This window comes from Bos javanicus, chromosome 22, assembly GCF_032452875.1.
Source record: "Bos javanicus breed banteng chromosome 22, ARS-OSU_banteng_1.0, whole genome shotgun sequence".
Taxonomy (NCBI): Eukaryota; Metazoa; Chordata; class Mammalia; order Artiodactyla; family Bovidae; genus Bos; species Bos javanicus.
The window spans coordinates 56,812,399-56,831,353 of NC_083889.1; the positions used below are offsets into that span (position 1 = coordinate 56,812,399).

General features: G+C 45.2%; 1 protein-coding gene across 16 annotated transcripts in view; it reads right to left on the minus strand.

The window, feature by feature from the left end:
- LOC133235547 (peroxisome proliferator-activated receptor gamma) overlaps positions 1-18,955 on the minus strand; it is a 215,160-nt gene that overhangs the window by 95,380 nt on the left and 100,825 nt on the right. For all 16 annotated transcript variants that reach the window (XR_009732588.1, XM_061397190.1, XM_061397186.1 and 13 more), the window contains one exon: positions 15,005-15,455. Coding sequence is in view for 15 of the 16 variants with exons in the window: in XM_061397190.1 (XP_061253174.1) it covers positions 15,005-15,455 (451 nt within the window). In the remaining variant the exon portion in view is untranslated. The remainder of the gene's footprint in view (positions 1-15,004; positions 15,456-18,955) is intronic.

Genomic DNA, 18,955 nt, shown 5'->3' on the forward strand with positions numbered 1-18,955 from the left:
ATGGCATTTAAGATACTCACTTGATATTTTATATTGATTCAAATTTTAGCTCTTGAAGGCCACCACCTTCTTTTTTCTTTTTAACTCTTCTCCCCTTTCCTGTAAACTAAAGCACTGTATGAGAGTTTTTACCTCCCTTTTAATGTCCCTCATCATCTTGCCTCCATTTATCATTGTTCCTTTGCTTCAGCCACAGTAAGCTCTTTCTAAACCGAGTCCTTCAAGTGTCCTATGTTCTGTCGTAACTCTGTGCTTAGGCAGTTCTGTCCTCCTGCTGGGAGCAGTCTCACATTCCCTCTAATCATCCGACTGACTTAAGCTTACTCTTCAAAACCCTGCCTGTGTCCTTATGTCCTGAAGCCTTTCTGGAGATCATCCCTTCCTCTCCCTTGTTCTTCCAATCCCCTTTCTCTGGACTGTGTAGTGCGTACAAAAACCTCAACTGCTACTATACTAGGAGATTACACTTACTGAGTGGCTATCATTTCCCAAAAATTGTACAAAGGGCTTTGTATACAACACACCGTTTAATCTCCACGTAACTCCATGAGGTCAATGCTTTAAGGAGGGGAAAATGAAGATTTAATTAGAGAAAGGAGAGAAATCCTGCCCAAGAACTGCCACTTGATAGTAAACAGCAGAGCTGAAATTTGAATCTGATTCCAAACACTATACTCTTAACTTTTAGTATGTCCAGCTCCAAGTAAATATAATATGCCTAGCCGCTGTTAACAGAGAAGGCAATGGCACCCCACTCCAGTACTCTTGCCTGGAAAATTCCATGGACGGAGGACCTGGTGGGCTGTAGTCCATGGGGTCGCTGAGAGTCGGACACGACTGAGCGACTTCACTTTCACTTCACTATGCTGTATTATAGGTACAGATTTTTTTGTTTATCTCCCCTACTTGGCCATGAGTGATCAGAAGGCGGAGACTATGTCTTGATCATCTCTGAGGCTCCAGTGGAAACACAGGAAGCACTCAGTTGACTGAGTTAATGAGTGAGAAGGCTGTTCTGGCTAAGAGTCCTGGATTGAAAACTACAATTCTTCTGGTTGGTGAACAAGCCTAAAGGAAGGATCAATACACAATGAAGAAGTCTCTCGGACACAGGGTTTTCCTGTATCAAATAAACTCGAGTAACCTTTATCCATTGAGGTGAGACAAAATGGTCTCGGGTGGGATTTTCAGAACTTTAAACATGCTTTTAAGTTTTTTTTCTTTTCTTTTTACAATTACAGACAGAAAGTTACCTGTAGTTTTTTTTTTTTTTTTCCCCTTAAATTCTCTAACATATCCCATTGACTGGAGTAAATTTTTTTTTTTTTTAATTTTAGCACTTAATTTTGGAGTCATCAGCAAGAATCTCTGATTCTGAGAATGAAACAGATGATTCAGTCCTGGCCTAGAGACTCACGCCCCTGGAGGAGTCATCCTTTCTCACAGTTGCTATGCAATAACGAAACCCCCTGACACTTCAAGGAAGAGCAGATCCTGGATGGGTGCCTTTGGTTCAATGGCTGCCAATCCTCCCCCCGGAACAGATGTGCCAGATTTTGAAGGCCTGGACAGCACACGCTTGTGCATCGCAAGCAGCAGCGCTCTGTGTGGAAGTGTCAGGGTGGCTCCTCTGTGGGCTGGGACCCCATACTCTTAATGCAGAACCCTCTGCTCATGGGCACCTTGACTGCTTAGCCCCTCTCCCCTTCCTCCAGAGCAGCATCCGTGGGGTCAAAACTTCTGCAGAGGAGATGATGTTAATCAACCAGGTTTCATTTATCACGACAGTTCAAACAAGCTAAAGCCACGAATGCAGCTGACGGGGCTTGCTGGAAACACTTGGCCGCCGTGCAGCGCAGTGGAACTGTGGCCTCTATGAGGGGAGAAGGATCTGGTTTGGATTTTCAAGCCTCTCCCTGGCAAGTTTTTTTTTTTTTTTTATGATGTGACAGATGAAGTTTGGCTGAAATTTTGTGGCCACTGATTTATGTTTTCTCTAGTGGCGAGTTAGATCATTTACTGATGTGTCCCACTGTCGCCCTCACCGGGCCTCAGTCAAGGCAAAGACAGAGAGCAGGAGAGTGGGGAAAGTGGATGTGCTCTGCTTCTAGCAACTCTCACTAACCGGCTCTGTGACCCTGGGCAGGCTGATGAAGTTCACTGCGCCTCGATTTTCTCCTCTGTAAACGAAAAGGAATGGACTAGAGAGGGGATCTCTAAGACCCTAGTTCAAGAGTTCTAAGCTTTCTTCTTATTTGTAATTCCCTTTACAAGATTCACATAACAAAACTGGGGGAATTTTCTACTCAAAATCCAAGTAGAAAAGCACATTAACAGGCTCACACATTAAACTTAGAGCACTTGGCTAATTTGGAAAGCTAGAAAAGCTTCCTTTGGTCTTCAGCACTCCCTAGGGTTAAGAGCAAAAGGGATGTGGCAGGCTTGCCCTCACCCCCCAGCTGGCTCCAAGGCCTTCTCTGCTCCCCTTGCTGTCTTGTTGCTTCCAGTTTCCTTCCACTCATACCTGAACCCCTACTGAGCTAAGCTGGGCAACACAAGAGTGCCACAGGAACCTGTCTACAGACCCAGCTGTCCTGGATCCCTTGCTCTTCCCTCTCCCTTCCCCTCAGCTCAGGGCCTGCTAAAGTATCATTCTGAGAAACCTTCTGAGGTCCTCTCCCTTCACCTTGCTGAAGGTTAGAGTTGGGGTCTGGAAGAGGATCAAGGCCAAGGGACCCCACTTCACTAGCCCTAGATTGCCTAGAAAGCCCTTTTGGCAAAGTGCGTGCTGACTCAGACTCCAGGACCCAACCTTCAAGGAAGCTGGAGTCAATTATTGGTTCCTTACTCCCCAAGCTGCGAAGAATTGGGAAAGAAAGCTTTCCGGTCCCCATCACACAGCGCTGGAATTGATTACAGAACACTGTTGATTGCGGGCAAATCTACAAAGCTTCCATCTTATCCAGATCTGGTTCTGTTAAGAGCTTATCGGAAGCAGATTCAAATTCTCTGCCCACCTGGGCCAGGCATCTCCCTACCCCACATTTTCTCAGGAGACGTCTTAGTGAGGGGACCAGATGGCCATGGCGGTGTCTCCTGAAGAAGGTCCAGAAAAACCAAAGTGGATGGCTTTGTTTCTTTTCTAATTGCTGCTGTTCTGACACTCCCAGTTCTTTCCTATTGGCTTTCTGACGGAGACGAATTGGAAAAGGACTGTATCCAGTACATTTAGGAAAAAGAAGTCTTGAGAGCTGGGGAGTGGTAAATTGATCCAAAGGCGATGAAAGCACTGAGCTCGGGTGAAAGTGAAGGGAGGTGGGGCTCCTTAGGGAGCTCACACTAGGCATTTCACTTCCTCTTCCTCTCCAATTGCCTTTATTCTACTGCTTCCTAAGTACACAGGTGTGTTAAAAAAGAGCAGTGGATGCTATACTTAAAATGGATAGCCAACAAGCAGCTACTGTACATATAGCACACAGAGCTCTGCTCAGTGTCATGTGGCAGCCAGGGTGGGAGGGGAGCTTGGGGGAGAACGGATACGTGTACATGTGTGCCTGAGTCCCTTTGCTGCACACCTGAAACTATCACAACATTGTTAATAGGCGATAACCCAATACAAAATAAAAAGTGTTTTTTTTTTTTAAACAGCAGTGGATTTGGAAACTGAAGACTTGATCCCGTCTGTCCTCCACTTGGCTCCACGTGACTGTGGACAAGTCATCTTATCTTTCTGGGTTTGCCGTAATCTTTAAGACAACAGTGGTGTTTCTTTCCTTAAGGTCACGGTGAGAAGGAGTCAGGTACAGGAGCTTTATAACACAGTGCTGGTCTCTGTGTTTGTTCAGGTAGAGGCAGTTCCCACAGGGATAGTGTCTGGAGTGTAAGCAGGGGTGGGGTGGCATCTGTGCAGCCGGGAAACGGGGTGGTTTCTGAGCTGTTACTGGTAGAGCAGAAATTCGGGAGCATGAGATAAGGGTTCCTGATACAGACACATGTTGGGAGTTTGGGGCAAGTTCTCGTTCTTGTAGTTGAATGCGTGTAAGCAAGACTGTTTCAGAACAATTATGAAACAAAGAAGCCCCGGTGCCCACATTCACTTCTTCCTTAGAGATGGGCTTGGGGTTCTGTGGTCCTTCTGTGGTCCTTTCCTGACCTAACCATCAGAATCATGGGGACCGCTAGGCAAACCCCTGCATTCATCCAGGTCTGTCTCTGGCAAACTTTGGCATGACCTGTAGCAACTGCCTCCTACCATCCTACCTTTAAGAGGAAAAAAAAAAAAAAAACCTAAGAGAATTTTCACATGTGTTCTTTTCGTATTTATATTTGAACTGGGGCTTGACTGAGTGCAGTGATTCTTGACTTTGCCTCTACACTGCAATTATCTGGGGAAATTAAAAACACGCAAATGAATGCCTGGCTCCCCTCTTTAGAGACTCTGACTGACTTGGCCTGGGGTGTGACTGTTGTTCCTAAAAACTTCCAGGTGACGGGAAGCCAAGAGCAAACACCACTGATTTCAGAAGCATCTGGAATCTCAACCTCAAAGCTTACTTGCTGGGTAACCCTGGGCAAGTTCCTGAACCTCTCTGTACCTCGGTTTCCTCATTTGGAAGGTGGGAGACCTGACAGTAATCCAGTGCACAGTGTGGACGAGAGGATAAAATGCGTCCCGAGATGACAAGTGCCTGGCGCAGCATCTGACACGTGCAAAGTCAGCCATTTCCAGCTGTTTTGTGTAATGGTACCGTCCAACACGCCTCTTTTCTTCTTACCTTTCTGCCCCTCTCATTTCTCTGCTGCCCCTGGGTCTTCTCTGTGCCTCTCCTATTCTTTCTCCCTTAACTGCTCCCTTCCTCGCCCTGCCTTCTAGATGCTTTTCTTTTTCCGCTCCTGGGACCGCACCTTGCAGGGGATGCAGTGGCAGGAATCCTAGCAAGACCAGCCTACAATGATCAGAAGTGTGAGCAGCGGATGATGTGGGGAGAAACGTGGTCAATCACTGCTATGGGGAAAGGAAATGACAGAGCAGACACGGGCCATCTGGGGCAAGTGTGTCAGCCGTGGAGGCCCATGTTGCTGGTAGACTCTTTCCCTCTGAAGGGGCTCATGGTCTAACACATCCTTGTTAGACAGCAGTTCAAGAATGCTTTCTCTGTTTCCACCGAGGACGTAGCAATGACACATGTGACTTGGCTAGGATGGAGGGTGGGAAGACCACCCCCACGAAACCACGCCCAGGTCCTACCTTCTTTCACCTGCCCTTTAAGTAGCAATTGCACACCAAGTCCCCTCATCTCAAAACGCTTGACTGCTGCCTCCAAAAGCCACCTCCTTGACTACAGCCCAGAACACAAAGGCATCTGGTAACAAGGTGGGCGGAGCTTCCCCCTCTGTTGTGTTCACAGCTCTTTCATCTCTTGAGGGCACCTGCAGTAAAGGGAGTGTGGGTCCTGTTTTATTTCCAGCTCTTTCAGAATGGAAATGGGACTGGAGACTTCAATCCTGCCCTTGGGAAGTCCTGTCTTTTTCTAACTCCTTTCACAGGGTGTTTGGGTCCCTTTGTTCTGGACATTCAAGGTCAATCAAGTGAAACTCAGCCTTGGGGTTTGCTCCCCTTCTCTGAGTCTGGACCAGGGAAGCTACTGACTCCCTTCAAGCCCAGGGATGCAGGTCAATTTCTGCCCCTTCTGTGTCCCACCCCAGCTCCAACCAAGAAGCAGGGGCAGAGGAACCAGGCTGGAGTGCAAAGATGGAGAATGGTTTCTTCTTCTCCATCAAGCCTGACACATTCACGCTCCAAATCGAGTGACTCTTCCTTGCTTCCTCAACCTCTAGAAGTGCTAAGAGCAAACCAAAGGGAGTCAACAAAATAGAAGGTGGCCAAGAATTAGCTCTCTGCACCTCTCCCCTCCTCCCCCACACTGTCCTTGCCAACATCTTTGAAAAGAACCTGTGATCTCAAAACAGGTGTGACCTCCAACTGCTAAGTATGATCTCTCACCATATAATGTCCCCCCAGACTTCACAGCATTCCGCAACCTCCCCCCCACACCCCCTGTTGCCACACACACATACTCTTGCTTGGTCCGTACCTCCTTCAGGGGCCAGCAGGGCCCAGAGTTCTCCCCTCACCCATTCTCCCCAGTATCTTTCTCCCTTGGGGTTTTGTTCTCAATCCACAGCTAATCCCCTTAAAATGATAGCTGATAAAGAGATTAGCTGATATCTCCCTAGGAGTATTTATATGGTACTAAGGGATTTTAAGAAGGACTATTAGTAAAATTTCAAGCGATCTGACTGGCAGGATCACATGGAGCTACTTTATATTATATCGCATAAGGGAAGAGGGAAAAGGAGCATTTATGTGTGCCAACCATGTCCCAGGCATCATGCCAGAGGCTTCACATAATGTTATTTATTTAGGGAACTGATAAGGAATTTGAGGCTCCGGTAGGTAAATGTGTGCAATCACACATTTAGTAAGTGGTAGAGTGAGGGGGTTTGGGGAGCCCACAGCCTCCCGCCGCCCCTCCCGCCTCTCCTGGTCCACGGATGGAGGGGTGGCGGGTGGGACCCCAGGCAGCCTCTCTCCCCTCGCCACCTGTGCTGGCCTCTGGAGCCGGTACCGGCTTCACTCTTCCTCACTCGAAGAGGATCTGTCTGAGTGTCGTGGCTAGCTTGTGCCAGCCTGGAAGGCTGCCTGGGGTCACCCAGAGTTTAACCACACATTGTGAGAACCCCAAATGATAAAGTACTCCCCAAAGTGGCCCACTGACTGGCTGGCTGAGCCTCTTCCAAGATGTCGGTGCGGGGACAGGAATGACTCAGCAGTTTGGCTTTCAAGCCCATGTCTGTCTCTGAGGTCAAGTGCCATGACGAATGATCCCAGCCTATGGGGCCTGGGGTTGGGAGGGGATTTTATTTCTGAAGCAGTCACAGATAAAGATGCTTCAGGGTTCTACTACAAATGACAAAAGCCTCTGTGTGTGAGTGTGTGTGTGTGAGAGTGTGTGAGTGTGTGTGTGTGAGAGTGTGTGAGTGTGTGTGTGTGTGAGTGTGTGTGTGAGTGTGTGTGGTTTAAGTTCCTCAGATGATTCTAGTATGTTCTTCTCCCTGCCCACCCCAACCCCGAGGTCTCTGGTTTTCAGAATTTGGGTGCCAGTTGAGAACTTGTATAAATATACCTCCCTCTGTCGAAACCAAGCCCTCTATGGGACATTTCTAGATAACCCACACTGAGTCATCATTCAAAGCCATCTCGGCCACCTGACAGGGTCTGCCTGCTGGTCACGGCAGCACAATGGGGAGACCAGAATACCAGGAGAAGGGAGCAGTGTCACACGCTATGTGGACGCAGGGCAGGTGCCCAGTCGATATTTTCCAATTAATAAATGAAAGCAATTACTCTCTGACACAACCGTGGCCCAGATGGGGAATATGAATCATGTAATCAACACTCGTCCACTGTCCAGCTCAAGGTTCAGTCACATGAGAAATCAGATGTCTGTGTTTCTTCTCAACATTACAGAGAACAGTTAGAAAAAAACAACTTTTACCCTTAGGTACCAGCCTGTCTCGTATGGATAAAGCAGATGAATATTTAACTGTCACAGCAGAATGGAAGAAATCTGCCCTACTGTTCTTCACAGTATTCATAATATCTCAGTTTTAAAATATTTTTGGTTTTGTCTCCTCCCAGTTAACTAGTAAGGACGATGCCAGCAGACAAAGAAGGCATGGGGACCATTGGATTGTGGAGAATTAGGGTCCCCCCCCACCCCCCGAGCTGGGGTTTCCTCACTCAGGCACCTGCCCTCTTGTCTTAGATTTTAGAAGAGAGGGGGGCTGTCCATTCTAACTTGCAGAAACAACAGTTCTGCTGTTAAAATGAAAGGATTAGACACGAGCTGTCAATATCCACAAGGTTCTGGAGGGCTGTGGAGGAGAGCCGACACTCACAAGCCCAGAGGACCTCCCACCCTGGACCCGTGGGTCTGTGGTCCTCCGGAGAGGGGTGCTCGCTATACAAGGAATGGGAAGAGTAGACATCTGGATGGTCAGGAAGACATTAAGTTACTGACGGGTATTTTAAGTTTTACATTTCTCTCACAAACTTCCTTGCAACCACTCCTCTCTATCAGAGCCTGCTCTAAGATGCTATCTGACCACACTGGGACGTATTTACTTGGGTACTTCAAGTTTATGGTCAGTTTTTGCAGGGAGCTCTGCGAACGGGGGTGCTGTGCTGCCTGAACAAATGGAAGAAGCGGCACCGGTCTCGGGGTAAACACGGGGTCCACTCCTTCCCAGAGCAGTCCTCAAACCTGGGACATAATTTTGTGAGGCAGTTGGGAACAAACGGTGTCTGGACAAGGGCTCTGGATAGTAGGAAGTGATGTTTGGAACTGTACCTGGAAATTCTTGATTGAAATACTTGAAGGTAACAGGGAAATGGTAATTTCTGCCAAAGAACTCCAAGACCAAGGTAAGTACCTGGGCTGGTCCCACATCTCAGCACACAAGGCAGTGCAGCTGGGCATCTGCTGGAAGGTCAGGGTGGGCCTGACCTTGGCCTCACTGATGAGGAGCTCTGTGACCGCGGGGCAAATTGCTTAATCTAAAGCAATTCTAAACTTCTGTTTTCTCCGTCTGTAAGATGGGGATAAGTGAGAGATTTTTCTAGAATTGCGGGGAAAATTAAAGATTCAGGATGTAGGTAAAGTGCTTACCATCTATTCTGGCTCACAGTGAACTGGTCAATAGATGGCAGCTCTTTTTATTAGTAATATTTGATCACTGTTCACTCAATAAGCATTTATTAAGTACTTATTCTGGGCCGGGTTCTGTGCTCTGATTCTAATTCCAACAAACGAAAACGTAGATATCGTATCTACGGGATGTCTCTGGCGGTCCAGCGGTTAAGACTCTGCTCTTTCAATGTAGGGGGGCGTGGTTTTGATCCCTGGTTGGGGAACTAAGATCCTGCATGCCCCGAGGTGCAGCCACAAATAAATAATTATTTTTAAAGTATCTATCTATACACATGTAAGTCATGACCAAGGCTAGAAACAGAGCTCTAGTGTACTGACCTGAGTGGCTAGGTGTCACAGAATATCAATTCTTCCTTCACCTACAGATGTACAGCTATGCAGAATTCTCCCTAGTAGCCTGTGCTCTCTGCCCACTCTGTAGGAGAAAAGCACATATTCACTCCAAGAGCAGCTGTCCAAAAGTGCTTCATGGAGAAAGAACATGACTGGAGTGGCTGGAAACAGGAGGAGCCGCTACATAGGAGGTTTGCATAACCGAGCCAGACCCAAGAGGGTAAATGGGGAGGCCGGGTGACTTGCCATCCGTGGCTCCTGCACCAATATTTACAGCTTCTCTGTCATTAGGATGGTGATGACAATCTGCCTCGAGAAATATATTGTAAAATCCAGTGAATTTCCTCCCCCATATCGTGGAAGTTTGGGAAGAACTGTGATGGATTCCAAACTGTTTTGAATTAACAGAAAGAGCTTTTGCCTGTTGCCGAGTTCCAGCTGGAACCCTCCTATGCTTTTTCTCCACCAAACAGCAAACGCCCGAGGGGGGCAAAGTGTCCAGTGGAGTGTCCTGGGGCTTGTCAGCTTTACTGAGCTTTCCACTTGGCCTTGGCTGCTGGTAGGTTTTGGGGAGTTTGCTGGTGTGGCTGGCATGATGCTGTGGCGCCAGCTGCAAACATGCCCTTGCTGGAGGCAGTTTTATTACTCTTGACGCCACCCATCCAGGCAGTGAGACGAGAGGGAGCAAGGGCCTCTTGCTCCTTCTCTTCCCTTAATATGACTCCCGAGGAAACCTTGCTTCTGGACTCTGTGCGCAGGGCTCCAGAACAGTGATGGGAACACAGGTTGGGGCCACTGACCCCATGAGGGAGTTGACCACATCTGCCAGTCAAGTGGCAGAAGGAACTCGGAGAGGTGACAGTTAGGATACCTGGGTTTCCCTTCTAGTTTCACTGCTCACGAGTTGTCAGTTCTTAGACACAACCCTTTCATCTCTGACTCTCTCTTCTCTCTCTACGGAATAAGAATAAAGATACAGGAGAACTGTCGGGACCTAGTGAGAGAAAGTAAGGGACAAAGTGCTGTCCTTTGGCTCGGGGAATGTGGTTCTTTTTAGTCTCATTCTTCTTGCTTGAAGCTCGAAGGAGAAGGAGGGAGAGAGGAGGAAATTCTGAGAAGAACTAGGTCATCTCTCTCAGCGAGCTTGGTCTGAGAGGTTCATACATAGTACAGATGCTGAACACCGGGCCAATCTAAGTACCAAATCTAACGGCATCAGCAGCTTCTAGGGTTGAAGCCGAGTGACCGTGATCTTTACTACTGCAACTCCAGTTTCCCCAGCGAATACTTAGTTGGGTCAAAATCAGGTACTTTCATCCAAAAACCCCCTTTGGGTCCTCTGGGGAATCCCCCACCTTTTACCTCCCCAATTCCTCACCACCCTACTCTTACATAATGCCCATCTCCCCTTCAGTCTAGGGTCATAACCTTGACCGGGACGAAGCTCTTCTGTGAGTGACTCTTAAGGCCAGCTTAGAAGGAGGTCACCAGGTTCCCTGCCCATAACACTCCTCTCTCAAGTCCCTGAAGCTATCTGCAGACTTCAGAACAAACCATAGAGGAGAAAATAACCCCTCTTGTTAAGAACAGGTAGGATCAGAAATTTGTCAAAGCCTCTTTGCTTACATGAACATTTTCCCTTGGAAAACCCACAATGGGAACTGAGAAATTATATGTTGTACAAGAAATTACATGCTGTACTCAAACAACCCACTGTCTGGGACGGTGGTTCCACCATCTACAGATGACCAGGAAGCTCATCTCATTGGGATCCAGTCTTTGGATCCAGAAAGACCAGAGCAGCTCTTTCTCCGGCCTCTACCCACCAGCTTCTCTGACTAAAAGAGGGAATCAAGTTCCTGGGTGCTGAGCAAACATTCTTACCTAGTGCCCAGAGGCTGGCTTCATCGACAAAGTCAAACTTGGCTCAGGGAAGAGAAGGATTTCCCTTTTGCGATATGGGAACTTGCCAGTGGGCCAATGGTATGTTTTTCTTTTTTTTAAAGGAAGTCTCAAATGATTTACAGGGTTTTCTTCTCATTATAACTACACATATATGATTTTAAGATTCTATGACTGGCAGCTACTTTCAGATTTCTTTTCATTATTGTGAGGATCCAATGAACTCTGGAAACTGGCTACTGTGAAGACAATCTGGGGAACGCTCAAAGGAACTCGTTTATACAGCACCGACATTTAAATGATACCATTTTTAATTTTCTTAACTGAAAGCCAAAGTCTGCAGTATCTATTAAAACAAGTTATTCTCAGAGCTATTTTTGACCAATTCATACACGTTTTAAAGGCCTAACTGAATAAATGATTTTAAAAATAATCTAGTTTGTGTGTCATGCGGAGTATATGGCATTTTTCTAGATGAAATTATACTGTCCTCTCACGTGCCCATAAAACAACATTGCTCAGGTTCAAAAAGCCCTGAATTACCATGATTATTTCTTGCCTAAACCTTTCCTGGATAGAAACCAAGCATGTTGGAATGGCTTATTTCAAGTGCCTCCCTTAATATCTGTGGTAGGAATGAATATAAACCGGCACAAACTTTATGGAAAAACAATCTGGCAACAATGAAACAAAAGATTTAAAAATGTTCATGGCCATCTACTCAGCAATTCTACTTCTTGTAATTTATAGAGTGAGAAAATAATCTGAAATGTTAACAGAAATTTACACGTAAGAAGAATCATTGCAGTAGAATTTAGAACATGTTTTCCATAATTTTCTATAACATAAATCAGCCATAATTTGCTCTTATAATATAAAGCAACCTATACATAAGTAGCGGAGAAGGCAATGGCACCCCACTCCAATACTCTTGCCTGGAAAATCCCAGGGACGGGGGAGCCTGGTGGGCTGCCGTCTATGGGGTCGCACAGAGTCGGACACAACTGAAGTGACTTAGCATAGCATAGCATACATAAGTAGGGAGATAATTTAGCATGTAATGTTCTTTTATGAAATGAAATATGTTACAGTCACTAAAAATGATAGCATACATTAGAGAAATGCAAATCAAAACCACAATGAGGTACTACCTCAGAGTAGTCAGAATGGCCATCACCAAAAATCTACAAGTAACAAATACTGAAGAGGGTGCAGAGAACAGGGAGCCCTCCTGCACTGTTGGTGAGATTGTAAGTTGGTGCAGCCGCTATGGAAAATAGTATGGGTTCCTCAAAAAACTAAAAATAGAGTTGCCACATGATTCAGCAATCCCACTCCTGGGCACATATCCAGATAAAACTCTAATTCAAAAAGATACGTGCACCCCTATGCTCACAGCACCACTATTCACAACAGCCAAGGCTTGGAAGCGACCTAACTGTCCAATCGGCAGATGGGCGGATAGAGAAGCTGCGGTTCATACTTACCATGGCATTATTAGTCACAAAAAAGAGGGAAACAACGCCATTTGCGGCAACACCACTACAACTGGAGATCACATACTAAGTGAAGAGAATCAGGAGGACGAATACCGTATGATGTCACTTACGTGTGAAATCTAAAATACGACACAAATGAAACTGTCTGTGAAACAGAGAGAGACTCACAGATGTAGATAATAGACTTGGGGTTGCCAAGATAGGCAGGAGATGGGGGAGGGATGGAGCGGGAGGCTGGAGTTGGCAGACCTAAGGAATGGACAGACAGCAGGTCCTACTCTGTAGCACAGGGCACCATGGTCAGTATCCTGGGGCAAATCATGATGCAGAAGAGTAAAAAAGGAATAAATACACACACACACGCAGCTGAATCATTTCGCTATGCAGCAGAAATGAACACGACGTTGTAAGTCAGCTATACTTCAAATAAAACAAATTTTAAACGGCAGCATACATATATGCCACCACAGGCACAGAAACGTTTTGGTAGGAGAAACAGACCTTTGTTAATCCTATTTTATTTTGAGGATATGGAGCTTTACTTTTCACTTACACCTTTCTTTGAATCAAAAAATGACCATATATTACTCTTATTTTTAAAATTAAGAAAAATATTAAGAGTGTTAATGACATGAGAAATGATTAGGTGAAAAAAGTAATATAAAGATGGTACGTGCTCAGTTGTTACCATGTCCTACTCTTTGTGACCTGATGGATTGTAGCCACTAGGCTCCTCTGTCCGTGGGGTTCTCCAGGCAAGAATACTGGAGTGGGTTGCCATTTCCTACCCCAGCGGCTCTTTCCCACCCAGGGGCTGAACCTGCGCCTCCTGCACTGCAGGCAGATTCTTTACCATTGAGCTACTGGGGAAGCCCACAAACATGGTATATATAGTATAATTAGGAAAAATCTTAGAAATAGATCACATGTTAATAATTATATTTCTATATTTCAATAAAGATAAAATGGGCCTTAAAATATTAGCTAAACAATACCAACTTGTTTTCTAACCTGGTTGTTCAAAATTGAATCTTTTTCTCCCAATGGACCTCACATAAACTGGAATCTCATTCTTTGTTGAATGAATCACAGAGATTCAAGGGTCAGCTGAAGAAGTAAGTATCAAAACACGTCGGATAGCATAGTTCTGCTATTATTAAGCATAACACGACAAAGGGCTTGTGGTGTCAGAGTTAATCTGCACTGTGCTGTTATCTGTTTGCACCCTGGTCATGAAAAGTGGGCTGCCGGTGTAGACCGTGGAGCCACCTAGACGACCTCGGTTCATCATCCTGACTCCATCTTTGCTGTCTGGGAGATTCTGGCCAAGTTACTGAACCTTTCAGGGCTTTGGTTTCCTCATTTAATACTCTCATTGGGGTTGTGAGAATTAAATGAATGTGTGTGAAGTGGTTAGAAAACTTCCTGCACACAGTAAGTACTCGCTACTTACTCTTCTCGTTACTGATACACCGCGCATCTGATTTCAGAAGCACTCTGCTCTCGAGTAACTGGACCACAAAAGACTAGAGAGTGGGCCTTGCTCTTTGCAACACGCTGTCTAATCCACACAACTTACCTCTAAAGGACCACTGTCCCCCCACACAGCAGTTTCCATGCACAGGGAGTATTCTGCACCCACAAACAACTTCGCCCAAATTCCATCTCAGCAATGAAAACTGGTTATCTAAAGACAATTTTTATATAGAGAGATGACACTGAAACTTTCTTCTACTCAAGCTGGAAACCCATGAGGTGCCAATGAAAGTAGCATGTAGTGTAAAACCTGGCTTTCGGAGTTGGTTAATTAGATCATGCCCTTGCAAGGCCAAAAGTACAATGAATGCCTAAATAACTCAGTTTACTTCTCTGCTGGGTGTTCTCTGGTTCGGACTGCATTCTTGATCACAGCCAACCACCTCACCAAGGTACTGTCAGGGGAGTCGTCAGAGGACTCCACACGGGAGAGGAGGCAGAGTCATTAGACGTGTGCTCTTTGATCCCTGAACCTGCGAAAGCAGTTCAAAGTCACACCTCGCTGATGGTGGGGCTGGACCATAATCTAACCATACACACAGTGGTGCTTTCTCCATGCAAGTGAGCATCGTCTTAAATTACTTAAATGAGAATAGACTGGCCTTCTGGAAAGGAACAGAAAAAGACAAGGAAAAAGGAAATAAAGAGAGAAAAAAAAAGAAGAGGGCATTTGTCTTCCATGTTTGGATTTGACCAGAAAAAAATTTTTTTTCAGAATAAAGGAAAAGCACCTGAGTTACCCACAGCCGTCAGAGAGGAAGTCAATTGATATTCTTTCTCAGTATGTCTCATGGGTAGCGACACTCCCAGGGCATTATCCCACTGGCACTCTCTGTGGGAAAGTGCGGTAAGTGCAGAGAGAAAAGGCGCAAAGCCTCACGCGAAGGCAAGTCGACATTCATTCAGCCATCCCAGCCCCACCCCACCCTCCTTCACGGAAAACCGCCAGCAGCAGCTTACCTCCACTGAGAATAATGACAGCTATAAATATTGCTAAGTCGCTGTCATCTAATTCCAGTGCGTTGAACTTCACAGCAAACTCGAACTTGGGCTCCATAAAGTCACCAAAGGGCTTTCGCAGGCTCTTTAGAAACTCCCTTGTCATGAATCCTTGGCCCTCGGATATGAGGACCCCATCCTTATTCATCAAGGAGGCCAGCATCGTGTAAATGATCTCGTGCACGCCGTATTTTAGGAGAGTTACTTGGTCGTTCAAGTCAAGGTTCACAAAGCCGGGGATATTCTTGGCGTACTCTGTGATCTCCTGCACGGCTTCCACGGAGCGAAACTGACACCCCTGGAAGATGCGGATGGCCACCTCTTTGCTGGGCTCCTGCAGGGGACTGATGTGCTTGAACTTGATTTTATCTTCTCCCATCATTAAGGAGTTCATGTCATAGATAACAAACGGCTGCAAAGAAAAATGGGAGAAAGTGGCTGAGTTGGAAATTTCTCATTCATGGTCAACACCATCCCAGTGTCTTCACAGACACTTGCTTTGCTAACGAACATCTTTCAAGTTGAAAACATTGAACAATGAGAAAATACTCATGTCTTGATTAATCCTCCAGGTTGTCTTCTGGAACCAAACATATTTCACCAACATTGGTGATATGATACCACGACCGGTGACTCATTAGTAGCTCCAATTCCTGTTGTTTGGAAGGTCTTTGTTGTTGATTTAAAAAATGATGCAAAAATCTACTGTTTTATTCTAGCTTTCAATGGCATACATGTTTAACCTTCTTTCAATAAAAAAATTATTTCAGCAACTCAGGGTTGAATAGACCCACTTGGACATAAAGTAATCTTGCTGTTTTAGATAAAATCCTCTCAGAGCTTAAATGAAACATAATGTATATGTAAACTATACTTAACTATAGAAAAATCAGTCTGATAGCAGACTACAAACACTGAGTCAAGAAAATGTCTGTTTCTTTCTTTCCTCTTTTTTTTTTTTTTAATGCTCTGGAAGCAATCTGTTTCAGAAGGAGCAGCTGCATAAGGCCTATGGGCAAACACTACAAAAGTGGCAAATTAAAAAAAGGTTGGAACTTATTTTTAAAAGTATCTGTCCTTAAGGGTCAAGAATCAATAAAACTCGTTCATCAGTTATTCAGGTTTGCAATAGGCTGCTAGCAAAAGCCTGTTGGGTTTGTCCACAAAATAATCTTTCTCTTTCATTTCCTTGTATAGATTTAACCAGAGGTTTGTGGTCCTTGTGAAATTCTCAAGGCTACCCTGAATAAGTGACCACAATTATATATATACACACACATGTATATACCTACTGAACTCTGTGAGGAGCTACCCCTCAATTCTAGTCATGTGTTTTACTCAGAAGCAAGGAATAAGAGTTGAGGGTATCTGGCTTCCAGCTTTGGTTCTGTGGTTAACTCTGTGACTTTAGAAAAGTCATTTATCTTTCCTAGCCCTCGAATTTCTCATCTGAAGTGGATTGCATAGATTTCCAACTCTTCTCGTGAGGATATGCTAGTTGCATTTCTTGGAAGTAGCGTCTGTGATGTGTGTGTGTGTGTGTGTGTGTGTGTGTATCTGTGTGAGTGTGCATGTACACATACATGTCCACTGAATATGAAGTCTCTGATGTACTAAAAATAAAGCTTCTTTTGAAAAGCTTTATTGAGAGACATTGAGAATTCTCTCCTCTTTGGCAAGAGGAAGCAGACACAATGAGAGCCAGCAGTAGCCAGCTTCAAGACCCACTGGTTCAGACAGTTTAAACTATTAATCTCAACAGTAGTCTAAGATTGTTATCAAACTTTTTTGGGGGAGGGGCAAGCCACATGTCTTACAGGATTTTAGTTCCCCGACCAGGGACCGAACCTGGGCTCAAGCAGTGAAAGCACTAACCAATGGCTCACCAGGGAATTCCCTTCACCAAACTATTAAGTCTATTCTGCACTGAAGGAAATAACACTAATCTAAGTAGATTCCCAAACTTGCCTCTTATTTCAACAACATTCGCTGGAGTTATTCCAGAAATTGCTACTTTTTTTAAACCAAAAAAATTCACTTCAATTGTACTGTTTAGCAAATACAAAACCGCAAAGTAGGACAGATGAGAGGAACCCAAGAGTAAGCTCGCCTGGTGACTCAAGTCTTCAAGTAAGCCAAGAACGAATAGTTCATACTGCTTTGAGGCATTCTGCTTTTTTCTCTACTTCAGACCTATATTATTAACAGGAGGGGAAAAAAAAAAAAAAAGGACAGAGTAGATGGACAGTCTCTTCAGTTAACATGTGTTGAGTTTTTCCAGAATGCCAGATTCTGATGCTGACAAACACTAGCTTTTACAGAACCTAGGAGAAGGTGGTTTCTGATCTCAAAGAGTTTTGTGGCCCATTTTCATTTACGCTACCAAGGGGCTGGCTTTCTTTACTGCTATGAGAAATCTGAGGGCACCTGAAGAGCCCACCTGCACCTGTACAAACACAAATGACAAGGATATAAAGTCATCAGCTCTTCACGTGTGGGAGGACAGTACCTCATCTGCCCAGCTTCTGGATGACCTCAGTCCCTCACCTTCTTGGCACAGAATGGATGCATAACATTCTCCCACCTCCATGTAAGCAATTTCTCTGGAACTATGCCCTGATAAATCATCCTGTGACTCTTCCCCCTCGACTTCCCCTGTCCCCTCATATAAAGCCCCAGGTTCCTGTTTTTGAAACTCTGTGATAGTTGCACAGAAGGCACAAAATCCTGCTACTTTTCTCTCCAAATTTAACAACAATGTGACTTGGTAACCCCTTGGCAATCGACGTTGGTCAGGATTTCCTGGCAGTAAACACTCAAGGACAGAGAAAGGAATCAGCAGCCCCCACCGTCATGCCAAACCATTCCAGCTTTTTTCTTTTTTTAAAAAAGATCCCTTCAGCATTTTCAAAATGTTGAGTTGGCAGAGGATTCTGGGTACAGACATGCAAATGAATCCCAGGTGGGTTTCTTTGTTTTTCCTCATCATAGATGATGTTGCCTTTTTTTTTTTTTTTGCACTTTTTAAGTCTGCATAGATCCTTTCAGCTCCCGTGTGGATCTATCAAGCTGCAGGAGTGATCCAGATGTGATCTGCCCAGAGATCTGCCTTTCTTTGCCACCCATTCACCAATTATTAGACTGCAAACAGTTAACGCGCACATTTTAAAAAAATCAATGAATTAATTTATTTGGCTGCACTGGGTCTTAGTTGCGGCATGCAGGATCTCGTTCCCTGACCAGGGATTGAACCCAGGCCCCCTACATGGGGAGTGCACAGTCTTAGCCACTGGACCCCCAGGGAAGTCCCAACCCACACACTTTACATTGGGATTCCTCATACAGAAACAGCAGAAGATGGTGGCCCGCCAGGTTTACAGATGGCTGAACTCTGAAAACCACGAGGGGAATTCGGCCTGTGGAGTTTATCTTGAATCAATGACTTAATATTATATTTCTGGTAAAACGTTCCACACAAAACGTCCTTCATTGCACGTTTCTGTCTTTTCTACAAAGCCTTATATGCTCTACTAGTTTGCACGGTATCGTCGCATGATCTGCCATTGTCAGAGGAACCATATCCTCTTCAGATTTGGTTTTAATGGTTTTACACTTCTAACTTGGGGCTAACAATGTATTTATCTTCAGACACTGTATCAAACGGCTAGATAAGCATCTCTTCTTAACAGGAAAGAATGCTTAACTACATCTAGGACATTATCAGGGTGAGATCCAGGCTTTGTGGGGCCTGAAATGTACATGACTGTTGAGTACATTTACAACAACTGTTGGGTTCAGTAATACAGATTATAAGAACAAATAGCTCAGGCCCTTCCCTGAGCACTGGAAGGGGCTCTATACAAGGGAAGAGGCCCCGAGGCTTCATTAGCTTCATGGTGAATCAGCCTCTGG